The sequence below is a fragment of the Rhinoderma darwinii genome, chromosome 8, assembly GCF_050947455.1.
Source record: "Rhinoderma darwinii isolate aRhiDar2 chromosome 8, aRhiDar2.hap1, whole genome shotgun sequence".
NCBI lineage: Eukaryota > Metazoa > Chordata > Amphibia > Anura > Rhinodermatidae > Rhinoderma > Rhinoderma darwinii.
The window spans coordinates 97,722,562-97,750,521 of NC_134694.1; the positions used below are offsets into that span (position 1 = coordinate 97,722,562).

At 42.8% G+C, this 27,960-nt stretch overlaps 1 protein-coding gene across 1 annotated transcript in view; it reads right to left on the minus strand.

The window, feature by feature from the left end:
- The window catches only part of WDR44 (WD repeat domain 44), a 126,490-nt gene extending 112,660 nt beyond the window's left edge, over positions 1-13,830 (minus strand). The window contains exon 1 of the mRNA XM_075835966.1: positions 13,700-13,830. Coding sequence (XP_075692081.1) covers positions 13,700-13,728 — 29 coding nt within the window. The 5' untranslated portion in view covers positions 13,729-13,830. The remainder of the gene's footprint in view (positions 1-13,699) is intronic.
- Between the last annotated feature and the right edge of the window lie 14,130 nt (positions 13,831-27,960).

The following is a 27,960-nucleotide window of genomic DNA, read 5'->3' on the forward strand; positions in this document are numbered from 1 at the left end:
AGTAAAATAACCATTAGCAAGAGGAGTGGAGTCGATTCCTACTACAGGGATAGGATAAGGTAAATCAATACAAGGCATCTTTAGAGACATAGCAAAATCCACAGACATGATATTAGCAGATGAGCCAGAATCCACGAAAGCACTGCCCGTGGCAGACCGGCCAGCAAACGAGACCTGAAAGGGAAGCAAAATTTTATTGCGTTTCACATTAACGGGAAATACCTGTGCGCCCAAGTGACCTCCCCGATGATCACTTAGGCGCGGAAGTTTTCCGGCTTCTTATTCTTGCGCCTGGGGCAGGTGTTCAGTAGATGCTTGTCGTCCCCACAGTAGAAGCAGAGACCATTCATTCTGCGAAACTCTCTACGTTGTCGAGGGGACATGGAGGCCCCGAGTTGCATAGGTACCTCCGAGTCCTCCGTGGAGGGGCGAGGAGACGGGACCTCGGGGGGAATCACAGAAAAGTCAGAGGGGAGCACACTGAAGCGTTCTAGCTGACGTTCCCTGAGACGTCGGTCAAGTCGTACTGCTAGGGCCATAACCTGGTCAAGGGAGTCAGGCGAGGGGTAGCTAACCAGCAGATCCTTCAGGGCGTCAGATAATCCTAACCTAAACTGGCACCTTAGGGCCGGATCGTTCCACTGAGAAGCTACGCACCACTTCCTAAAATCAGAACAGTATTCCTCAACCGGTCTCCTACCCTGACGTAAGGTCACCAGCTGACTCTCGGCTAAAGCAGTCCTGTCAGTCTCGTCGTAAATGAGTCCGAGGGCAGAGAAAAAACGATCAACAGAGGAAAGTTCAGGGGCGTCAGGAGCCAAGGAGAAGGCCCACTCTTGGGGCCCTTCCTGGAGTCGGGATATGATGATACCCACCCGCTGGTTCTCGGAACCTGAGGAGTGGGGCTTTAGGCGGAAATACAGTCTGCAACTCTCCCGGAAGGAGAGAAACGTCTTACGGTCCCCTGAAAACCGGTCAGGTAACTTGAGGTCGGGTTCTAGAGGTGAGGTGAGGGGTACTACTAAAGCAGCGTCACCCTGATTGACCCTTTGGGCCAGGGCCTGGAGCTGTAGGGAGAGGCCCTGCATCTGCTGGGTCAGGGTCTCAAGGGGGTCCATGATAGCGTCAGCGTAGGAGAAATGGTAGACTAGGTAAGGGCTTGTAATTATGTAATGGCAGGAAGGAGGTGAAGGGAAAGTGAGCCCTAATCTACCCACCGCCCTGTCCCTGCCTACTTGCAACGACCCGCCCTAGGCGACGAGGTACAACTGGGCGGCGGTCCCTACGCTGGCTAAGTGCACAGGAAGACAAACAGGGAACACGCAAGGGAAGGGGCAGTAGCCACGGAACGCCACGAGGAAACGGGGCGGCGAACGAACAGTCAGGACCAGGACCAAGTGAGTACACCCGAGCAGGCACAGAGACAGAAGCAAGCCAGGGCAAGCAAGCAGGTCAAGCAGAACTGCAGCAAGGCAGAAGCACGGCAGAAGCAGGCTGGAGCAAGCAGCAGAGGCCAGGAATCCAAAAGAATTACAAGCACTGAGGGAGAGCACAGGGCAGGTAATAAAGGGCAGGGGGCGGAGCTAACTCCGAGAGACCAGGCCGCGATAGGCTCTCCCACTCCTGAGCCTGCCACCCTGGTTGGTGGGAGATGGTGTCAGTCGAGCAGGTCTGGCCTCAGGTGTGGATTGATTAATCCCAGGAGTATAGCTAGATGAAGTACCTGGCAGATCCCTAACACCGGGACAGTGACTACCGATCTCAATATACATGTATCTGTAAAAAAACATATAAGTTCATACTTACCGAGAACTCCCTGCGTCTGTCTCCAGTCCGGCCTCCCAGGATGACGTTTCAGTGTAAGTGACGGCTGCAGCCAATCACAGGCCAAGCACAGGCTGCAGCGGTCACATGGACTGGAGCGTCATCCAGGGAGGTCGGGCCGGATGCCGAAAGAGGGACGCGTCACCAAGACAACGGGCGGTAAGTATGAAATTCTTTGACTTTCACTAGGGAAAGTGCTGTCCCTTCTCTCTATCCTGCACTGAATAGGGAGAAGAGAAGCACTTTTCCTGCAGTCCGCAGCGGCCAGTCCGCATCAATTTTCTGCACATTTTGTGCAGATCCGCTGCAGAATCTGCAACGCAGATTCTGTGCGGCATTGATGCGGACAGTTGCGGAGGAATTCCGCCATGTGTGGTCATGCCCTAATTAAGAATAGAAATGAAATTGGAGGGGTTGTGTCTTAGAATAATTACGTCTGGTGGACCCAAGAAATCCCAGTCCGACTCTGTATAACACCTCTACTGGAAAGCAGACCCCAACCAAACTTGATCCAGCCCTGATTCTTGCTCTTATTAAATATTATTATTCATATTATTTTTGTTGCTATTATTCTTATGTATTCTGAACACGTTTCTTATTTTGTGTATGTAAATCTATACCTAGCGGGCATAGCATCAGGACTGCACTGTAGCTTTGGGCAGTTGGGTAAAATCTCATCCAAATTCGGTCTGTAGGCCGAGCTAATGTTAATTATGTCCTTTTGCACATTATTTATCCATTTGGAAACATTTTGTGTTTTTCATCAGCTTTATACAAAAGGCATAGTAATAAACTAGTACAGACATTTATGTAAGTGAGTCTTGGGAATAATTACAAGTATAATATTCTCTAGCTCAAACAGTTAACTTTCACAGTGAACTGCGTAGAGCTGACACATATGCATTTTTGGCAGCAAAAGGAAATACAGTAATTTGCTGAGCTAGATGCGATCTGATAAATTGATCTGGACTCGGGGGCTTCCTAGGAAATGCTCTGAATGCCCTTGAAAGGCTGATATGAAGTAAACATATTTTTGTGTAACAGTTATTTAGAAATTGTGTTAATCTCCATCTATAAAGCAGTATATAAATAAGCATGTAAAGGGATACTCACAGTATAGTATCTGTTACATAACCTGACAACATGGCCGGTGATAGTTAAAAGCTCACAGCCGAACTATGCCTAGCCAAATTACCGAACTATGCCTACCCAAATTACCGAACTATGCCTACCCAAATTACCGAACTATGCCTACCCAAATTACCGAACTATGCCTACCCAAATTACCGAACTATGCCTACCCAAATTACCGAACTATGCCTACCCAAATTACCGAACTATGCCTACCCAAATTACCGAACTATGCCTACCCAAATTACCGAACTATGCCTACCCAAATTACCGAACTATGCCTACCCAAATTACCGAACTATGCCTACCCAAATTACCGAACTATGCCTAGCCAAATTACCGAACTATGCCTAGCCAAATTACCGAACTATGCCTACCCAAATTACCGAACTATGCCTACCCAAATTACCAAACGATGACTACCCAAATTACCGAACTATGCCTACCCAAATTACCGAACTATGCCTACCCAAATTACCGAACTATGCCTACCCAAATTACCGAACTATGCCTACTCAAATTATCGAACTATGCCTACCCAAATGACCAGTTCCTATTTTTGCTTCTGATGATATGCCTGTGTATGGAAAGTTGTTTTTTATGAACTGACCTCTCAACATTACACGTCACAAATATTAATGGTAGATCATTACCACTCCCCACACATTTATGTATCATAAAGGAACAAAAAATGTTCTTGTATTGTTTGGATATGAAAAATGTAAGGGGATGTTCCCACTATAGAAATGATGGCATATCAGTAGGGACCTCGATCCTTTTATTCTCAGGAACGGAGGGGTCCCAAAAGTTAGACTTCCACTTTACATAATGTAATGGCATGTCCTAGCGATATGCCATAACATTAAAAGATGTAAATACCCATATAACCCCTTAGTGACCAAGCAATTTTTTGGTTTTTCCATCGTTGACTTTTTTTTTTGCGGGCTTATTTGTATTTTTTAATGACACCATTTAAATTTACGCCGTTCACCATGTAGCGTAAATCACATGTTACATTTATACTATGGGTCGGTACGATTACGGCGATACCACACATGTAATTTTTCTGAACTAAAATGATCTGTATTTTTCATTGTCGCATTCCAAGAGCCATAAGTTTTTTATTTTTCCATCAATTTAGTGATATGTGGGCTTGTTTTTTGCGGGACGGGACGTAGGTATTGATTAACTTTTATTACTTTTTGGGGGGCAATGGGAAAAAATAGCAATTCCGCCATTGTTTTTTGCTGTTTTTTGTTTTTTTATAGCGTTCACCTTGCGCTTAAATGACATGTTAACTTCATTGATTGGGTCATTACGGTCACAGCAATACCATATATGTGTACTTTTATTTGTTTTTTACACTTTTACTAATTTAATGGGAAAAATGGTTTTATTAATCATTTCTATTTCACATTAATTACTTATTCTTTTAGTCCCACTAGGGGACTTTACTATGCGATCTTTAGATCTCTGCTATAAGGCTTTGGTATTCTTAGTATACCGAAGCATTATTGTTTGGCAATGTAAAACTGACAGGCAATCTATTAGGACATGCCCCCAACTGCCATGCATTTGTGATTGCATTTGCAGGCCGCTGATGGGTGAGAGGAGGAGCTCCCTCCCTCTGTAAACAAGTTAAATGCTGCGGTCATTATTGACTGCAACATTTAACGGGTTAAACGGCTGCAATCTAAGCAAACTTTGATCGCTACCGTTGGAGCAGGGGCCCAGCTCTCATCAGACAGCCAAGCCCCGGCCCCAGCCTGCACAGGACACCAATGCAGGACTTAGACTATGCTTCCGTGAAAAGGCCCCTTAGTGACCGCCGTGAAAAGGTGTATTGGTGGACACATCGGATGACACAGAGAGAATTAACATAATCTCCCTCCTCCCTCTCATCTGTGTCTTTAGGTATCGTATTACTGAAGACAAGTTTTTTACTGACTAGAGGTTTCTGGACATTTACAGATCGCCCATAGGCAGAGAAATTTAAACTAATGATAGGGTAGAAAACTGCCATTTGCTTCATCTGGTTTACGGATGTAGCCATCTTTAACTTGACTCTGATAACTTGCTGCAGCGTGATATCACACAACAAAAGCCATTGAAAAGTCATTGAAAAAGTCAAGATAAGGGATCTAGCCATTGTTTATTTAATGCATTAAAAGCCAAGATAAAGACGGCTACATCTGTATACTCATATCCTGATACACAGATTTCTCAGCATTTCTCCTTTTTAGAACCTTCAATCATTCTACTTAAAAAGGAAACCTATAGCACTGTTTATAGAGGCTCTGTCACCAGATTTTGCAGCCCCTATCTGCTATTGCAGCAGATCGGCGCTGCAATGTAGATTACAGTAACGTTTTTATTTTTTAAAAACGAGCATTTTTGGTCAAGTTATGACCATTTTTGTAGTTATGCAAATGAGGCTTGCAAAAGTCCAAGTGGGTGTGTTTAAAAGTAAAAGTCCAAGTGGGCGTGTATTATGTGCGTACATCGGGGCGTGTTTACTACTTTTACTAGCTGGGCGCTCTGAAGAGAAGTATCATCCACTTCTCTTCAGAACGCCCAGCTTCTGGCAGTGCAGACACAGCCGTGTTCTCGAGAGATCACGCTGTGACGTCACTCACAGGTCCTGCATCGTGTCAGACGAGCGAGGACACCGGCACCAGAGGCCTCAGTTGATTCTGCAGCAGCATCGGCGTTTGCAGGTAAGTCGATGTAGCTACTTACCTGCAAACGCTGATGCTGCTGCAGAATCAACTGTAGCCTCTGGTGCCGATGTGGCCGACACGATGCAGGACCTGTGAGTGACGTCACGGATCTGCACTGCCAGAAGCTGGGCGTTCTGAAGAGAAGTGGATGATACTTCTCATCAGAACGCCCAGCTAGTAAAAGTAGTAAACACGCCCCGATGTACGCACATAATACACGCCCAGTTGTACTTTTACTTTTCAACACGCCCAGTTGTACTTTTGCAAACCTCATTTGCATAAATACAAAAATGGCCATAACTTGGCCAAAAATGCTCGTTTTTTAAAAATAAAAACGTTACTGTAATCTACATTGCAGCGCCTATCTGCTGCAATAGCAGATAGGGCTTGCAAAATCTGGTGACAGAGCCTCTTTAAAGCGGCTCTGTCACCAGATTATAAGTGCCTTATCTCCTACATAATCTGATCAGCGCTGTACTGTAGATAACAGTGGTTTTTATTTTGAAAAACAATCAATTTTGAGCAAGTTATGAACAATTTTAGATTTATGCGAATTAGTTTCTTAATGCCCAACTGGGCGCTTTTTAACTTTTTACCAACTGGGTGTTGTAAAGAGAAGTGTATGATGCTGAACAATCAGCGTCATACACTTCTCATTGTTCCAGCCCAGCTTATTTCACTGCACACACAGCGTGATCTCGCAAGATCACGCTGCTGTCATTCACAGCGAGGTTACACTGTGCTGTGAGTTAAGTCCCACAGAAACTTTACCGATGTGTCGGGAGTGTGAATAGACATCGCATCCTGGCTAGAGGTGATGTCTATTCACTCTCAAGACACTTGGGTAAAGTTAATGTGTGAGTAAGTGACAGCACAGCGTGATCTCGTGAGATCATGCGGTGTGTGCAGTAAAAGAAGCTGGGCTGGAACGATGAGAAGTGTATGATGCGGATTGGTCAGCGTCATACACTTCTCTTTACAACGGCCAGTTGGTAAAAAGTTAAACACACAGTTGTCTATTAAGAAACTGATTAGCATAAATCTAAAATAGTTCATAACGTGCTCAAAATTTATCGTTTTTCAAAATAAAAACCACTGTTGTTATCTACACTACATCGCCGATCAGATTATTTAGGAGATAGGGCATTTATAATCTGGACCCAGAGCCTCTTTAATAACACCATCCTTTTAGATTGTTTCAGCCACTGCACATTGGTACTGGAGGTTATTGAAATGGGGCAATGATACTAATGAAACATTGCAAATGTATATGTCATTCAGAGCCTGTAGTAAACTTTGGGCCTAAATTTGCTACAATTAATGGCTTAAATGCATCTAATTTATTATTTGGGTTTAGGGGAAAATGCTCTTTCATTGTAGATTAAAGTTAAAGACTATGTGCGCCTTAGCAACCAATCTTTGTTTTTGCTCAAATCCATCTAAATAATAAATGAAACTTTAAACTGTCTTGATTAAAAGTATTGTATTGTTTCATGTATACAGCTCCTAAGTAAATAGGGAGGTTGGAGACACAGGCTAGGACAGAGACAGAGACAGAGACAGAGAGAGAGACAGAGAGAGAGAGAGACACAGAGAGAGAGACAGAGACAGAGAGACAGAGAGAGAGAGAGAGACAGAGAGAGAGACAGAGAGAGAGAGAGAGAGAGAGAGAGAGAGAGAGAACATATTTTAAAGAGAATGTCCACTGAGCTCTGAACTTGCAGCTTCACAAACAGGCATGTCGTAGAAAACAGGACTTGAAAATTAAAGAAATTAGCCAACAACATGCGGATACTTGAATCTCCCCAGAAACATAAATGCATTTTTAAAATCATGTTTTCCATAAGGAAGGTGTACATAAGCTTTAAGTCAATCATTTTTTTTAATTGTTTTTAGTTTCCACAGCAATATTCTGAGAAAAAATACTTTTTGAACAGAAATGTTTTAAGAAAAAAAATAAAAATCGAAAAAATACAAAAATAAATAAATATTGAAATATAAAGAAAATATAAATATCATTTAAAATCAACAAGAAAAACCTTCCCGTATTTGGCTTTTAAGTTGCAGTATAAAATCTTATTTTCAAAAGATTTTCCCAGGTCTAATTGAAACAAAATAAAAATTAAAACAAGCTAAAACGTGGTGCATGTAGTTGGCACTAAGTTAATAAAAGAGAAATGGAATCCGGTCATCATGCCAGCTCTTATTCTGGTACTTGGTGTATCTGCATAATGCTCTGGCCCACAAAACAAGTACAGATGGTCTTTCTCATGCATCCACCCATAGGTGGTACCAAATGATCACACTTTATTGATGTTTCATTGTGGCCTAAGGATATCTCACTGGTGTGTAGCAATAGAGAATGGTTTACAGTGCTCAGCCATGAAGTAGTTAAATCAGATGAATGCATATTGGTAATATTCACTTTCAACTTTGAACCGTAAACTGATATCCAGACTAAAATACTAGTCCTTCTCAATGAATTAGAATATCATCAAAAAGTTAATTTATTTCAGTAATTCAATTCAAAAAGTGAAACTCATATATTCTATAGATTCATTACACACAGAGTGATTTATTTCCAGCATTTTTCCCTTTTAATGTTGAGGATTATGATAAGAGTTAATGAAAACCCAAAATTTAGTGTCTCAGAAATTTAGAATATTAAATAAGCCCAATTTCAAAAATGATTTTTAATACCGAAATGTTATCCTACTGAAAAGTATGTACAGTATATGCCCTCAATACTTGGTCGGGGCTCCTTTTTCATGAATTACTGCATCAATGCGGCGTGGCATGGAGGCGATCAGCCTGTGGCACTGCTGAGGTGTTATCAATGCAGCGTGGCATGGAGGCGATCAGCCTGTGGCACTGCTGAGGTGTTATCAGTGCGGCGTGGCATGGAGGCGATCAGCCTGTGGCACTGCTGAGGTGTTATCAATGCAGCGTGGCATGGAGGCGATCAGCCTGTGGCACTGCTGAGGTGTTATGGAAAGTGTTTTCTGAGAGACTAAATTTCGGGTTTTCATTAACTGTTTGCCATACTCATCAACATAAAAATAAATAAATGCTGGAAATAGATCACTCTGTGTGTAATGAATCTCTATAATATATGAGTTTCACTTTTTGAATTGAATTACTGAAATAAATAAACTTTTTGATGATATTCTAATTCATAGAGAAGGACCAGTATTATTTCACCTGTCAACATTTTAAAGATTTTAAGCTTACTTCACGTCTCTAGAAGAGCTCATGTCAGATAGTGCCCTTTGAAAATAAATAAAACAAACCGCCTCAGTAAAGGACACAGTTCTTGATGCCAGGTTGTTTACATAATGCTGAATGTTAAAGGTGTATTGTGCACATATAGCTTGGTAAGCAATGCTGAAAATACAGGGGTATCAACTTTTTATTTACAAACTTTGGACTCCAGGCACACACATAAATACTTAAGGCTGGGTTCACACGACCATGTTACGTCCGTAATGTACGGAACGTATTTCGACCGGAAGACCCGGACCGAACACAGTGCAGGGAGGCGGTCTCCTAGTATCATAGTTATGTACGACGCTAGGAGTCCCTGCCTCTGCGTGGCACTACTGTCCCGTACTGTAATCATGATTACAGTACGGGACAGTTGTCCTGCAGCGAGGCAGGGACTCCTAGCATCGTACATAACTATGATGCTAGGAGCCCGGCTCCCTGCACTGTGTTCGGTCCGGGTCTTCCGGCCGAAATACGTTCCGTACATTACGGACGTAACATGGTCGTGTGAACCCAGCCTCAAGGGTAATTAAACGTTCAACAAACTTCTGACATGTTATAGTGACATGTCAGAAGTTTTGAATGGTGGGGCTCTGAGCACTGAGACCCCCACCAATCGCTAAAACGAAGCGGCAGAATCGCTTGTGTGAGCGCTGTGCCGCTTCGTTTCTGTTCTGCATTTTCCGGAAATCGATGTAGCGGCGTACGGGCTCAATAGAAAGTCTATGAGCCCGTACACCACTACATCGGCTTTCCGGAGAAAACAGAAACGAAGCGGCACAGCGCTCACACAAGCGATTCTGCCGCTTCGTTTTAGCGATTGGTGGGGGTCTCAGTGCTCGGACCCCCACCAATCAAAACTTCTGACATGTCACTATAACATGTCAGAAGTTTGTTGAACGTTTAGATAACCTTTATTGATCAAACTATACAATGCGTGTTTTCTAACAAAAAGGTTGAGTCAGAGTTTACCCCAAAAAGTAGTTATTGTTGCGTTACTTTTTTCTGTTGATAGACTGTATGCAGTTTGTGTAGACAGTGGGTATGTATTTCTCTAAAATTAGGAGATGCGCTATTGATTTTTAGTATTGCACATATTTGAAGCTTTTTCCAGACTACTATGTTTTCAATTGTAGATTTATTTTTCGTTATTAAGTAATTTATTAACTAAATGGGCAGCACGGTGGCTCAGTGGTTAGCACTCCTGCCTTGCACTTCTGAGGTCCTGCAGACTATGTTGGTGCTATATAAATATATGTTTTGAGATATATATATATATATATATATACATATATATATATATATATATATAAATATACATATACATATATATATATATATATATATATATATATATATATATATATATATATAAATATACATTATATATATATATATATATATAAATATGTATATTTATATATATATATATATATATATATATATATATATATATATATATATATATATACACACACACACACACACACATGTGTATATATATATATACATAATAAGTTTAGTTCACTAGGCACAAATGCAACCTGAACCTTATATGTTTATGTCCTTGAAAATGCACACAGCAATGTCATTGTCCAGGCATAATTCTTACAGTTATATCACAGAACATGGATAATGCACACAATGATATTCCCCATAGGAATGAAAAAAATTCAGTAATGTTATAGCACAGGCACAATAAATATAGTGATGTCACAATACAGAGTGAACACAGTGATGTCGAAATACAGGGATAAGAAACAAAGTGATGTCACAGTACAGTGTTGAAAAACACTGATGTCACGGTACAGTAATAATAAATACTGATGTCACGGTACAGTAATAATAAACTCTGTGATCTCACAGTACAGTATTAATACTGTGATGTCACGGTACAGTAATGATAAACGCAGTGATGTCACAGTACAGGGTTAATGAATAAAGGGAAGGCATAATAAACATAGTGATGTCACAGTACAGGCATAATAAGTATAGTGATGTCACAGTACAGGGATAATAGACACAATGATGGGAAAGTATAGGTATAGGCTATGTTTACACCACATTTTGAAATGTATCCTTTTTGGCAAAATAGGGATGCAACGGTTTGCCATATATATGCTCTTTATAACAGATCTATCGGACGAGTCATTTAAAAAAATAAAATAAATAGGGACTGAATATATTTTTGCCTTTTTCTTTTGACAGATGAAAATATAGACTGTGTAAATGTACCATAGCCATTTACATTTGGATACATCTGCTATTGACTTCCATTATAAAAAAGTAAAGCTGAGGGTATGTTCACACTTACATCCCCCTGAGGAAGCACTACGTGGCGAAACGCGCGTCGGGGTTTATGTTACGGAGCGGACACCTCTCACTTCATACCACTTCATTCCATCTATGGGTAAGTCTGCATCTTAGTCATTTCTTGTTTGATTCAACTACCATCCAGTACGATATACACTGCACCCCTTTTCCACTCAAATTAGTTATTTATGGAGACATTGTTCTCCCTTCCTTACTCTTGAGCTAAATGGTGTATTGATTGTATACTTAATTGTGAATCTGATACTCAGTCTAACACGTATGCAGCTACCCTTGGTTAATTGGTGGCTATAACACTCGGTGCGGTCTCCGCTTTTATACTAGAGTTCTCTTTGTGCTATTTTAGTATGTACATTTTCTGTATAATAAAGATTTAATTTTTTATATTATATACATTGGCGTTAAAGGCTCTTGTTTTTCTCTTAGTGGTATATGTTCACACGTAGTCAACAAAAACGTCTGAAAATCCAGAGCTGTTTTCAAGGGAAAACAGACCCTGCTTTTCAGACGTTTTTTTACCAACTCGCATTTTTCGCGGCGTTTTCGCGCCGTTTTTGCGGCGTTTTTTACGTCCGTTTTTGGAGCTGTTTTCATTGGAGTCTATGAGAAAACAGCTCCAAAAACGTACAAAGAAGTGTCCTGCACTTCTTTTGACGAGGCTGTATTTTTACGCGTCGTCGTTTGACAGCTGTCAAACGACGACGCGTAAATAACAGGTCGTCTGCACAGTACGTCGGCAAACCCATTCAAATGAATGGGCAGATGTTTGCCGACGTATTGTAGCCCTATTTTCAGACGTAAAACGAGGCATAATACGCCTCGTTTACGTCTGAAAATAGGTCGTGTGAACATACCCTTATTGTTTATTTTATTTTTTAACATAAACAATAGCACAAAGCACTGCACTATTGCCTATGCTAAAAAAATCTGAATACCTGACGTTTGCACAAAACTGACACATTGGCATATGTTGCAACCAGTGAAAACAGTAAGATATTTTATGTATACTCTGAATATATTTTCTAGGTAAAAACAAGCATTCAAAAGTAAACAAAAATAATATATAGGTGGTTGTACGGATCCGTAATATGCATAGTTGCCAACATTTTTTTTTTTTTCCGGGGACACTTAAGGTGTGGCACCTTTGGTAGGTGTAGCTACTGGGGCAAGCGGAATTCTTTCCAGAATTTCTGCATACAAATAAACGGACAAAAATGTCTTCACTAGTTTGGCTGACAACTACTATGGTGGTCAGTATCTCTCTGGTTATCTAGTTATTTACAGGCAGATGATGTCTCACTTTATCACTAGGGCTTGGCCATATGTGCTGACCACTACTGGTAGCGTAAAAACCAACGTAGATAGTGCCACACTCAGTGCCCTTTGTAGATAGTGCTCCACACTGCCCCCAGTAGATAGTGCCACACACTGCTTCCTTTAGATAATGCCATATGTGTCCCCTGTACATAGTGCCTCAGTGCCCTCTGTAGATAGTGCCACACATACCCTATTTAGATAGTGCCACAGTGCCCACAGTAGCTGGTGCCATGCAGCCGCTTCTGTAGCTGGTGCCACACAGCCCCCTCTGTAACTGGTGCCACACAGCCCCCTCTGTAACTGGTGCCACACAGCCCCCTCTGTAACTGGTGCCGCACCCCCACCCCATAGATAGAGCCATTGAGCTAGAAGGGGAATCCCCAGCCAGAGCGTTGCCAACGAGTGCTGTTTCCCCTTCATTTCTTCTTGCTCACTGTGAATCCTCGACACGCATTTAGCGGCGATTCACAGGCATTGCAGGTTTTTCTCCCATTCACTTCAGTGGGATAGTGCAATACCTGTGAATCGCCGCTAAATGCGTGTTGACTATTCACAGTGAGCTAGAAGAAATGAAGGGGAAGCAGCGCTCGTACGAACGCTGCGGCCCCTTCAAAACAGCTGATAGGCGGGGGACCCGGGAGTCGGACCTCGACCCATCAGCTAATAATGGCCTATCCTGAGGATAGCCCATCAATTTTAAGTGGCTGGAAAACCCTTTTAAGGGCACGCAATCATATATTACATTCCTGTTAGAAAATGCAAAACAAAGATTTTTCAATTGGAATTATTTAAAAAAAAAAAACACATGTAAAAACTGCAACTTTTATATTATTTAACAGCACAAACTAAATATCACTTCTCCACCAATGCACAATTAGTGTTACAAAGTTTCTAACTCTTGACAAAGAGTGCAAAAAAAAAAAAATCTCAGTTGTGACCTTGACAATAAATGGGAATTTTTCTGAAAGAAACAACTTTTTTCTTTGTTTTTTAATAGACTCCTAATTTCCCTGTATGCAAACATAGTCTGACAGTCGTTAGCAGCAGTGAATTATACATGTGATTAGGATGCATACAAGCCACTCCAGGACACTAGGATCATAAACACTTACCCGATAGCGGTTTTATCTGGTGCTTCCATAAATTATGGATAGAAATTCAGATAAAAAGATCATAACTCTCTGCACAATGGGGAATTAAGCACGGAGGGGGAAATAAACACACTCGTTTCGTGTTGGGCACAATTTATCCAATAACTCGCTACAAAAATTCATCTACAGTGTGAACCTATTACCCAGAATGCAGTGACTTTCATCTTGAGTGAAGGATTGCTGCTCAGGTCTGGAATGTCTTATCTAGATAATTTGCAGTTAGGACAATGTGTACAAAATGTTGCATGTGAAAGAATTATAATCACATTGCCACACAATGGCGGTTTTCTAATATTCCTTGTTCCCTATTAAATGTCTCTTTTTATGGCTTAACTGCTCCATGAAAAATGCTGAACAATGAATTATTGAGTCAGACGAGATAGTAATTCTGCACCGTAAATCTCAGACACAAGTTCTTGTTTGCATATCATTTGAAAAGGCTGTTGATTTTTTTCTTTTATCCAATCATATTTCCCTTTTATGTTTTCTATATTCTGTGCTACATACATACATTGCCTAAAAGGGGTTGTTTGAGGTTAGAGAGACATGGCTGCTTTCTTTCAGAAACAACACCACTCTTGTCCATGGGTTGTATCTGATGTTGCAGCTCAACCCTATTAACTTCACTGGGACTAAGCTGCAATACCAGATGCAACCCATGAAAAAGAGTGGCACTGTTTCACAAAGAAAGCGGCCATGTTTTTCTAACCTCATACGACCACTTTTAGCTGCCCATAGAAATTCAATTTTTATTAGCAGATGTCATTGATCGGTGGAATCTGACAACAATCTCATGTCATGGCTGTTCCTAGAATCCAATCTGAATTTTAACCCGTCTGATCCTATTATTTTCCTCTAGTACCTACACAAGTTGTTTTACGGAGCAGAATACAGCGATACTACCCTGCAATCTTGTATCCCATCACAAATAAACCTAACGAAAAAAAATGCTTCTTTACCAATGAAAAAAGTCATTTATGTTGTGTAGGAATTGCTCAGCATCTACAAACGCGTCTTTTGCTACTTTCCTTGATCTACAAGCAGTCTGCAATAGAAGCATTTTTAGTGTTTTTTTTTTAAATTGTGTGCTTTTGTACAGACGTTTTCGAAGTTCCTATTGAGAAAAATGCCATACCTGGAGCATACACTGCATCAGAGGTGGCCATTATGGTGAGGTTTTCCTTCATTTTGATAAATCAGAGACGTTAAAAATAAGAAATGTTTTTTAGGGTTATACAACACTAAGCATGTCCTGCCCCCATCCCAAGGGTCTCCCAATACAGAAGAAACCCATATCAATTATCATTTACACTACATATCCATAGAGTCGAAAAAACAAGGAATCCAAGCAGCAAGACATTTTAAAGGATCATCTATGGCAGGGGTCTCAAACACGCAGCCCCTGAGGCTGTCATCTGCGGCCCGCGGGACACCGTAGCCCCCTCAGAAGAGGAGAAAGCAGGCTTAAGGAGGAGCGTCAGAGTGCTTAAAGCAGCTCTGCTACGGACTCTGGCTCTGGGGAAGCCCCTAACATCACTGTCCATATACAGTATAGACTTTGATGTCAGGTGCTTCCCCAGTACTGGAGTCCCAGAGCATAGCCAATACTAGCGCTCTGCTCTGGAACTGCGACTCAGTGGGAACCCCTGACATCACTGTCCATATATGGACAGTAATGTCAGGAGCAGAGCTGGAGTCCCAGGCAGAGTGCTAGCAGCGCTCTGCCCGGGACTCTAGCTCTGGGGTTGCCCCTGACATCACTGTCCATATATAGACAGTGATGTCAGGAGCAGAGCTGAAATCCCAGGCAGAGTGCTAGAAGCGGCTCTGGTCCGGCCCTGGGCAAAGCCCTGACATCACTGTCCAACGGAACGTCGGAACGGAAGCCCTGACGCAGATGTGAATAAGCCATAAGTCTCCTGTCGGTGGCTCGATGAAGAGGACGACACAGGAGCTAGGTGAAGTGAGTACGTTACACCATTACATTATACAATAATGTGATCAATATCAATAATGTAGCGCATTGCCTAAGATTTTCAATATTTGACACAATTTTCTATGAACCTATCTGTGAAAGATATGTTAAAAAATTGTTTATCTTAAAGTGTCACTGTCGTTTCAATTTTTCTCCATTAATCAATAGTACAAGCGGTAATAAGAAACTTTGTAATAAATATTATTACAGAAAAATGCCTCTTTCTCCACTTATAAGACTCTTATTTTTCCCTCGCCCGTCTCCTGCACTGATCATTCACTCTCAATTCACTAGTAAAATCCATCTTTAGAAAGGCAGGGTCCAAGATGGATTATTAGCTCACTGAGGGATCAGGTTAACGCTGCCGCCCATAGAAGTCTGTGGAGAGGGAGGAGAAGAGGGAGCATCTAAAAGAGACAGTGGAGCAGACACACAGAGAAGCTTCTGCAGCTTCTGGTATGTGTTCTACTACCTCACCGCAGTGATGGATTTACAGCAACACTACGCAGTACTGCTGTATAAAGTCCTCCATACTGCTGCTTCTGTGTATGTGTGAGAGAGAGAGATAGGGGAGCAGGACCTGCTCTTTTATCTATGTGCAGTGTATGGGAGATATCATAGCAGCTAGTCTCTGCCCCGTCTGGAGCTGAGTTTAGGGACAACTGGCAATTAGATTTAGAGCCTGCTGTGGGTGATCACTGCTTAAAAATGCCATATAGTACAAGTCATATAATGGTCAGAAATAGTGTTATTCCTCATGTAAATTTTTTTTTTTTCAGTTAAACAATTTGTATTTAAGTGATTACACATTGTTTTAATTTTTTTACAAGTCAGGAAATATTATAAATTAGATTCTAATTTATAACATTTCCATGTGCTGGCCACTAGAGGGAGCAATTCCCAAAATTGCAGCATGGTCACTGTGGTAAAGCAACCTCATTGATTTATGCTGCAAATTTGGGGTGGACACACTCTCCTCTAGTGTCCTCACACAATCCCCCCTCCCTTCTTCTGGCTAGTACCAGGAGAAGGAGGGGTTTGAATGTCTTCAAACCTCCTACACTGTGTGCCGCCATTTTCTGAGCGACTGCACAGTGCTAGGAGGATTAGATACAGTGGTCAGCAGACAGTATCACACGAACATACACGAACATAATACACACATACACGAACATAACACACACAATTCACACATCATACACGAACATAAATTACCTGCTCCTGCCTCCGCCTCCGCTGGCCTATGCTCCTCTTCCTTGCGCCTTCGCTTCGTTGAACATATGGCCGGAAACCGCGGTCCGGCAGCGGCTTCCGGTCCACATGAAAATGGCGTGTTTTTTGTGCGCGCAAAACGCACACACTCGTGTGAATCCGGCCTAAAAAACAAAAAATCATAACACCTTCATTTTAAACTTTATATCTGATTTTTGGAAACAAAGCTATTGGACTTTTTGTTCTTTAAGTAATGGGCAACAATAAAACTGTTACTTTGTAATATTGTTTGCCTGCCCTACGGAAATAGCTACATATACGTCTAAGTTGAGTTTTCATTAATTCGTTTTGATTGTACTTGGGTGTCTAATTGGATTTCTTGGTAGAAATTTACACACATTTAGCATAAACTTCTTCTGATATTCATATCATCTTCGTGAACTCAGACTAAAAAAAAGAATTTTTTTGTCATTTAGAAACAAGAAACCTGAGGCGACACTGATAAAACAGCAAGGATCACGAAGAGGGTTTTGTGCAGCTATATTACGCAGAGGGAAAAAACTGGCCATTTGATGTGATACAAAATGACAACCTGTCTGGAGTCCAGTTCATCAGGAATCTCTCCGAGGAGCTAAGTTTTAGAGCAGTACATCTGGGAAGATGAACAAACAAGAAATAATGGAGGTTATTTAATGATTCTACCAAGTAGCTCTTAATTTTAGTGCTTTTGACGTTGTTCGGAACTTAAATTCAAGTATTTGTTTTCATTCCTGCATATATTTCTTAAAGAAAAAACAGTCAGTTATGAAGGAAACTATATTTAAAACGATCTGCTCAATGTTTAATTCTACACTAATGACAGATTTCTGTAACTGCTTTGTCTTACACCTCATGTACACGACCGTGTGCGCCGGCCGAGTCCCGTCAGTGATCCGAGGAAAGATGGAACATGTTCTATCTTTCCTCGGATCGGGGGCTCGGATCATTTTTCACGGACCCGATTCACCCGCTAAAGTGAATGGGTCCGTGAAGACTATCGGGTGCCACTCGGATGCCGTCAAAAACAGCCCGATTGGCAGAACAGTCGTGTGCATGAGGCGTTATTGGAGCTGATTCATTTTAAAGGGGTTGTACCATGAAAGCATTTAACTCTGAACCCCCACACAACCTGATAGAAATTAATTAAATAAGTATTTTTTATGCAACTATTCACTCATTCCTTTATTACTGTTTACTGTTTTACTATCGGTACCACAATCCTGGCATGGTCCTGTGGGTGGGTAGCAGAACAAGAACACATGACCCCTGCTTTGCTAGCACAGACTACATTTCCCATAAAGCCTCTGTGCGTACTGCGCTCCCCCTATTTCTTTAGCGTAAGTGCAGGAGATCTCTGCATCTCAGATACTGTACATGTGCAAGGTTTCCACCACCAAGAGGAATTGGAAAAATGAACGGCACATGCCTATTTACCTAGGCAAGACACAGCAGGTGGATGTATACATTGGGATTACATCTAAAAGATAGGGGGTGCTATTAAAAAGCTGTGCCTTGAGTAACTCTGTCCACAAACATTTTTAACAAGAAAACACTGTAAATTGCAAAAATGATCATAATACTATTTTTTTTTATTAGATGTGATTTTAACACACAGTGTCACATATTGATATGGTGCTGTGCAGTGATTCCTTCCTCATGTTAATTGGGAAAATTACATATGACACCAGAACTATATCGGATCATTCACCGGTTGTAATGTTTTTTTAAATCTGAGGATCGGTCATGTTTCCCAAAAAGTATTAAAATTAATCCATACTTTAATTCACTTTGATACGAAACTTATATTTAATAAAAGCTCAGCTTAAAAGTATGATAGACATTAATTGGGGCTCAGCTCCTGATTTAATAGTACAGCAGACTTCTGTGTTCTCCCCTGCCCTACAATAGAAACTAGAGGTCAATGAACTGTAGTTTCTATTGTGACGCATGCGACATAGAGATGCGCCAGAAATATTAATAGTTATTAATAATTCTGGCGCATCATAGAACTCCCCCCCACATGCCGCCGCTCCCCAAACCCCCCACATCTCCGCACGCACTCACAAAACCCCCGCAGATACCCCTTGCACCCCACACACAACCACCCCACGCTTCCCTACATGCACCCCCCACACACACAAAACCCGAGTCGGCTCCCGTCCCTACTCTCCTTTGCACTGTAGCTGCTGTATAGGATATATATGTATTTGTCGTGAAAAAACACATACGGATGTAGCCATCTTTATCTTGACGCTGATAACTAGCAGCAGGGTGATATCACACAACAAAAGCCATTGAAAAAGTCAAGATAAAGGATCTAGCCATCGTTTATTTAATGCGTTAAAACTCAAGATAAAGACAACTATATATGTTTAGAGATGCAATAAAAAATGGCAACCCACATAAAAACCAAAAAGTGCTAATAAAAAATATATATTTTATATGAAACAATAAATAAATTAAATATAATATTTAAATAAATAAAACCACATAAAATAATAATAATGATAACAATAATAATAAAAAAAATTAATGACACCTTTCCTTTAATAGGAAAACATGCTCCAAATAGGGCAAAGACTATTAACAAAACTTTTAGAATGCACACTACTGATATTCTGCCCAGGTGTACTTGTAATTCAGAGACACAAAATAAGAGACATCTTGTGCTGATATCTGTGAATCATCCTTATATACGCATGTATGAGTGGGGCCTCTAGTGTTACCAATAAACAATTTTTTGACCAGTAGACAGGTCCGAAATCTATTCAGAATAGAATATAAGCCTTTTTGAACTGCAATTGTTAGTGGTGGAATCAATGTTTGTTATGTACTTTAACATTACGTGCTGTATGTAAACCTCCAGAAAAATGATGAATGCTGTAACTATTGATTGCGGTCAAGAGAAAATTTGTCAAATGTTCTTTAAAAACACAAAGTAATTTTCTTTTCACCGCTGTCAAACTGAGCAGAAATGATTCATTACAGAAACAATTTTAAGGTAGAATTCCTGTGCTGTGTCCTGTTAAAATGATATTTTTTCAAGTGGCTGACTAGGCATCAAACTGCATGCTGTAATTTAGGCATTGAAAAAATGGATGACTAATCTATAATTGTTGTCTGCTCATTCTCGAAAAAAACGTCTAAGTCTTTTTTTTTTATTTAACGTATACCTTTGGCCTTACCAAAGTTAAGGGAATCATCTTGTTGGCTGAACTTATGTTCTGCCTGTCCGTTTACTAGGAGTCAGTTTCAGAAATGAAGGTTGAACTATGGAAACTGAAAAATTTAAGCAACTTGCTTGATTTTTCTTCAGTTTTTATAAAATAGGCTGAATTTTGTTCCCTGAGAAAATGAAATACAGTGCATTTAGAAAGTCTTCAGACTCTTTGACTTTTTTCACATTTTGTTATGTTAAGGCCTTGTGCCCAAATAAAAAAAAAATCCAGTTTTCCCCATCATTTTGCACTCAATACCCGATAATGACATAGTGAAAACAGAATGTTAGAAATTTCTGCAAATTTCTTAAAAATTCAAAACTTGAATTTTGCATGGTCATAAGTTTTCAGACCCTCTGCTGAGAAACTTGGAAATTAGTTCTGGGGGCCTCCCATTTCTCTAGACCATCTTTGAAATGTTTCTAAACCTTGATTGGAGTCCACCTGTGATTGGACATGATTTGGAAAGACACCTGTCTATATAAGGTCTCACAGCTGACAAGCATATCAGAGCAAAAACCAAGCCATGACGAGGAAAGAACTGCCCATGGAGCTCAGAGATCGGATTGTGTGGAGGCAGAGATCTGGAAAAGGGTAGAAAAAAAATTCTGCTGCACTAAAAGTTCCGAAGAGCACAGGGGCCTCCATAATTCTTAAATGGAAGAAGTTTGGAACAACCAGGACTCTTCCTAGAGTTGACTGCCCCAACAAACGAAGTAATCGGGGGGGGGGGGGGGGGGCTTGGTAAGAGAGGTGACCATGTGTGCAGATGGGAGAAACTTCCAAAAGGTTGACCATCACTGCAGAACTCCACTAATCTGGGCTTCATGACAGAGTGACCAGAAATAAGCCTCTCCTCAGTAAAAGACACAAGGAATACCGCCTGGAGTTTGCAAAAAAAGCACCTAAAGGACTCTGACTGAGAAACAAGATTCTGTTGTCTGATGAAACCTAAATATAAAATTTTGGCCTCAAATCTAAGTGTCATGTTTGGAGGAAACCAGGCACTGCTCATCACCTGCCCAATACCATCCCTACAGTGAAGCATTGTGGTGGCAGCATCATGCTGTGGGGGGTGATTTTCAGCCGATGGGACAGGGGGACTGGTCAGAGTTGAGGGAAAGATGATTGGAGCAAAGTACAGAGATATTCTTAATGAAAACCTGATCCAGAGTGCTCTGGACCTCAGACTGGGCCGAAGGTTCACCTTCCAAAAAGACAATGACGCTAAGTACACAGCCAATACAACACAGGAGTGGCATTAGGGACTACTCTGTGAATGTCCTTGAGTGGCCCATTCAGAGGCCTGACTTGAACCCAATCGAACAGCTCTGAAAATACCTGAAAATGGCTGTCCACCGACGTCACCATCCAACCTGACAGAGCTTGAGAGGATCTGCAGAGAAGAATGGCATAAAGACCCCAACTCCAGGTGTGCAAACCTTGTTGCATCATATTTAAAGAGGATCTGTCACTAGTTTATTAATTCCCTATCTCCTAAATAATCTAATAGGTGCTTTGCAGCTGATAACTACAGTGTGATTTGTTTTCAAAAACGTTTATTATTTGCAAAGTCATGAGCATTTTTTTTAAATAGGAGGTGACTCCTTCTCACTCTGGGTGGTGTAATGTTTTCTGTATGACGTTGTATAAATAAGTATACAGCTTCTCCCCCTTCCCGCAACACAGCATGATCTTAAAGTGTACAGCTTCCATGATATGGCTATTTGAAGTGACCCCCCCCCTTCCCTCCAGCCTCAGTCTCTTACACTGTGTGAAGCAGCTTCATGCTGATAGGACAGCGTCAGAGGCTGTGAGGAAGCTCCACCTCAGGAGAATCGCTGGTGTTTACGCCCATTTGTCAAGTATAGTCTCATTTGCATATTTAAAAAAGCTCATAACTTAAAATAATAAAAGTTTTGGGACACAATTTTCACTAGCTTTATCAGTGTGACAGTGCCTATCAGATTAGCTAGGAGATAGGGCATTACTAAACTAGTGACAGGGGGGCGTGGCCAGCAGTCGATGGCGCCGGTCGCATAAACTGAGAGCTCCGCGCCCTGCCACGCAGATCCAGCAGCCTACAGCGGGGAAAGGTGCCTCATATGGGGAAAAAAAGACCCCAAGGGTCTAGACTCACCCCTGCAGCACAGCACCAGGTCGCCGCCGCTCCACCAACGATCGACGGCTACTTTCTTCGGCGGCAAGCCACGCCGCTCCCTCAGCCGCAGCCATCTTGGACAGCCTCGTGTCAGAAGGAAGGGGAGATGTCCGAGCAGGGAGAGGAGACAGTGCCCCACGTACAGGGTAAGCTGAATAGCCGGATGGCTAAAGTTCACCCTCCCAGCTCCCCTAAGCTGTCCTCCACCTCGTCCTGTGAACAGCAGGGAAGGGGGTCCCCTATCCCAGGAGCAATGGAGGCCAGGCCACGAGGAGCATCAGCTCAGTTAGAGGCCCCAGTACACCTGCTTGAACCACCAATGTCACAGCCCTCAGCACAAATGGCCCTACAGATTTGGCCTGCACCTAAACCTCAACGGCCCACGATCCAGCAGCCGGGGAGGAGAGACGATCGGGGGGATACACCATCTTTGACCCCCTATGCCCAGGCCCCTGTATATGCCTCAGATTCTGACCTGGAGGATTCAGCCTCACTTCCTTCAGATGTGCCCCCTATGTGGAGGGAATGTTTCTCACAGTTGCCCACTAAAGAGGACTTTAAGAGTATGATACAAGAAGTGAAGGCAGCTTTTCGTTCAGAATTGGCGGGGGTGTCGCAGCATATACAGCAGATTGCTACGAGGGTGGAGGCTCTAGAAGATGACCACGATGCCACTAGGCGCCATGTCTCTGTGATACAGTCTTCAGTGTCCTCCCAGCTGGCGTCCATTAGAGATATGCAACTGCATCTAGAGGATTTGGATAACAGAGGTCGCCGTCATAATATAAGGATAAGGGGCATACCGGAGCCCTCGGGGTCTGAAGATCTTCCCATCGTGTTAGAGACTATCTTTAACGACCTTTTGGGTGCACCCCCGTCTAATCGGATACCGCTTGACAGAGCGCATAAAGCACTGAAACCAAAATCCATTACATCTCAGCCCAGAGATATCATCTGCTGTGTCCAGGATTTCCGCACTAAGGAGGACATTATGCTTAAAGCCCGTCAGCGTAAAGACCTGGAGTATGCCGGTGTGCCGATTCAGTTATTCCCGGATCTCTCCTGGATTACGTTACAGAAAAGACGTCTGCTTCGTCCGCTTCTCGCAGCCCTACGGGACCACAATATTATTTATCGATGGGGGTTTCCGTTCTCCCTTACAGCCCGAAGAGATGGTGTTTCTGCAACCCTGAGGTACCCAGGGGATTTGCCTCATTTCTGTGACTCCCTTGGTATACCAACGCCCAAGATGCAGAATTGGGAGACTCCTTTGCCGCCTTCGTCTCCACCTCCAGTCTGGCAGTCGGTCCGAAATAAGCGGAGGACCTCTCCAAGACGACAGTCTAACCGAAGTTCACCAAGACCTGATTTGAATTGATGGACGCTGCGCAGATACACGGCACCTCCGTAATATATGTGAAGGAGCCTGGTCACCCATACCAGCTGCTCCCTTCGCCAGTTGCACTATCCTAGGCTAAAAATGCATTTAGGATTATATTTCTGATTTTATGTTGCTTCTCTTTAATTCGTTAACGTAAATTGTGGCAGGGCGCGATTGCCCGGGATACACTTGGCTCTTTCACCCCCTTTTTGTTTTTTCTCGGCCTGTACGTATTTATACGTACTTTTGTACTAGGTTCCTCGACTGTTGAGACCCGACCTCCTTTTTTGATAGGGGTAATTTGTTTTGCAGTTCTCCCTCTGTTTTTAGAGAGAGTTGCAAAGGGTAATATTGTATTACCAGTTTTCTTTTGCTTTAATATCACCCGCCCCAGGGTATAGTATTCTCCCTGGTAGTATTTTCTGAGTGTGTTTGAAATTCATTGATCTCATGCATTTCTCTTTGTTCTCACTGCAGATATGTGTATTGTCTCCCTGGTACGTCTTTACCCCAGTGTCTTTCCCTCCCCTCCTACTTTCATCCGAAATAACACTTGAGACGACAGTGAATCCTCCAAGAACCTCCAAGGTAGAAGGACGCCGTAGAACGCTGCTTGCTTTGAAACCGACATGGGACTGGCCCCGACATAACTGTGAGCTGTATACATCCGCACTTTCCACATCATTCTTTGCTCTTTCATACATCTTTGACCATGGTTAAATTTGTCACACTTAATGTCAAGGGTCTCAACTCCAATGTGAAGAGACGCTTGCTTCTCAGGGAGTTGAAATCGCTTGGAGCGGAAGTTGCTTTTCTGCAGGAAACACACTTAGATTCATCCGGAACTTTCCAATTTGCCCGAGGGGCGTATCCTGCTGTGTACTCTGCCTCGTCAGGTCGCAAAAGGGAGGGGGTGGCCATTTTGATAGCAGCTTCCTGCCCCATACAAGTTCACACCTCACATCTAGATCCGAAAGGCAGATATGTTATAATAGAGGGGACTTTGCTTGGACAGCCCATTGTTTTATGTAACGTTTACTCTCCTAATACCGCACAGATTCCATTCCTACGTAGACTCCTTTCTAAACTCCAGAAGCTTCCTAGGGGGGCATGGCTGGTGGGAGGAGATTTTAATGTCCCGTTCTCCACGTCCATGGATAGGGTCTCTCTTACACACGCTACTCCGACGCCCACCCTTACAGGACTTTCTACACGTTTTAGGCAACTAATTAGAGAGCACCAGCTCTATGATTTGTGGCGAGTGGATCACCCAGGTGATAGGTCCTATACCTTCTTCTCCCATACGCACAGCACTCATACACGCTTAGATTACTTTTTTGGTAATGTCCCTGCCCTCCGTGCGCTCCAGGGGGCGAATATAGACCCCATCTCTTGGTCAGATCACGCACCAGTTTCTGTGTCCCTACAGATAGGGAAACCAAATACGAGAGTATGTCATTGGCGCTTAAACGAAACTTTGATTAAGTCCCCTTCTCTTAGGGACAGCCTGGCCGGACATATGCGGGAATTTTATGCACTTAATGAGGGATCGGTTCCTTCAGTATCCACTCTTTGGGAGGCGCATAAGGCGGTGATGAGAGGGCAATGCATAGTAATGGGATCTAGATTGAAAAGAGACTCTCGGGCCAAGCGGGTGGCTCTCCATCGGACAATTACTAAGTTGGAGAGAGAAATGGGGATTAAACCGGCGGTCCCGACACTACGGAAATTGATAGAGGCTAGAGCACAACTCAAGGACTTAGCTATGAAGGGGGTAGAAAAGTCATTACTATACACAAAAAGGAAATATTACGACAAAGGTAATAAGGCGCACTCGCTTCTGGCCAGACTATTGCGGGATCAGGCGACTGTTCGTACTCCACAGGCGGTTCGGGATAAGGCGGGCATACTCCAGCATCACCCAGACACGATAGCCACACTTTTTCATGACTATTATAAATCCTTATACCACCTGCCAAATACCTTACCACCTGATCCGGCTCGTCGGAGGGAAACGCTGCAAGCATATCTCTCTTCCTGTGCTCTCCCTAAACTGAAAGATGAGGAGCTTTCATCCCTGAATGCCCCGATCTCTGCGGAGGAATTGTTTGATATATTGAAGGACCTCCCTAGTGGTAAGGCCCCTGGACCAGATGGCTTTACATATGGGTATTATAAGACCTTTGCGGAGATCTTGGTTCCACGGATGGCTTCGTTATTTAATGAATTCCTACAGGGTTCTCCCATCCCTCAAACATTCCTGCATTCTCATATCACGCTGATCCCTAAACCGGGTAAAGACCACGCAGAGTGCTCCAATTACAGACCCATAGCCCTTCTGAATTCGGATCTAAAAATTTTCACCCGTCTTCTAGCTAATAGACTCAATGTTTGGCTCCCTTCTTTGATTCATAAAGACCAAGTGGGCTTTGTGCCTCTTAGGCAAGGAGGAGACAACACACGAAGGGCCCTTGACCTCATTGATGCCCTCCAAAAGCAAAAGGAATCGGCGATCCTTCTTAGTCTAGATGCAGAGAAGGCGTTTGACCGCTTGGGATGGCCATTTATGTTCGAAACTCTAAATTCATTTGGGATTTCGGGCCCTTATTTGACAGCACTGCGTGGTCTCTACTCCAAACCGACAGCGGCAATTAAACTCCCACACTCCACCTCCCCTCCGTTTCAAATCTGGAATGGTACACGTCAGGGGTGTCCCCTATCCCCACTTTTATTTGTGCTATGCATAGAACCTTTAGCAGCTCAAATACGGAAATCCAGGGATATAGCGGGGGTCCAGATACAAGATAAAGAGTTTAAGGTTTCCCTGTTTGCAGATGACGTCCTCTTGACTATCACTAAACCTCATACCTCCCTCCCTAACCTTACTACAGTTCTCCGTAGGTATGGGAGGCTGTCAGGATATAAAACTAATACATCTAAAACGGAAGCGCTCCCTCTTAATGTCCCACACCAGGAGCTCCAGCTACTCAAACACAACTACACCTACAACTGGAAGGAAACCTCCCTGACTTATTTAGGAGTTCAACTCACTCCCTCCTATACGTCGGTTTACAAGGCTAATTTCCCCTCTCTGTTTGTAGAGCTACGTCAGCTAATGGCCAGGTGGGATCCTCTTCCCATGTCATTTTTTGGGCGCATAGCAGCGGTCAAAATGACCTTGCTCCCTAACTTACTGTACTACTTTGAGACTTTGCCGGTAGCAGTACCTATGAAGGAATTGCGGGCCATGCAGTCTTCTATCCTCAGGTTCATATGGCATTCCGGCAGACATCGAATTCCGAAATCAGTTTTATTATCGGGTCGATCTGCGGGTGGGCTATCGGTCCCTGATGTGGTGAAGTACTACTGGGCGGCACACCTCCGTCGCATACCCAGCTGGGTGTCTTTAAGGGCGTACAATAAATGGACCGAAATAGAGAAGCTATGGATGGCCCCGGTCCACCCAAACTCCCTGTTATGGGGTGACCCACTGGTAATGCCGACTGCATCTTTATTGGGTCCCATGAGATTTCAAAGGGAGGTGTGGGAAACCTGTAAAAACCGCTTCCATTTGGCATCGGGTTGCCCGCCCTTGACTTCGGTACTCTACACTCCCACTATTCCGGGGGGCACTACCTCCCGAATAGTCCGATTGTGGACGGGAATTGAGGTATTTCACCTGGCTGATATGGTTGATCCCCACACGCAAGAGCTTCACCCGTTTTCATACTTTCAAAAACATCATAATATTCCCTCCGCTGCGTTCTTTCACTATCTTCAGGTTAGACATTACATGCAGCAAACTTTTAGATCCACGCGGGTTACTGCACCTACAAGCTTCGAAAGGTTATGTCGCTATGCTACCACCACTAGGGGGCTTATCTCAGCCATTTATGCATTATTGCTATCCCCGGAGGGTTCCCCTCCGCCTGGGCATAGATACATGTTGAAGTGGGAGGCCTTACTGAATAAATCCATCCCGCTCTCATTGTGGCAGATTATTTGGTCGCAAGCAGCTAAAACCTCCATCTGCACTGCATATAAGGAAAACCAATATAAAATCCTTATGTTTTGGTACCATACCCCTGCCTTTTTGCATAGCTTCAATCCGGGTATTCCGTCGGATTGCTGGCGATGCAGAGGTCAGAGAGGTGATCTGTTCCATATTTTCTGGAGCTGTTCACTGGTACAACAGTATTGGTTGGAAGTTAAGAACTTGGCATTGGCGGTGTTGCA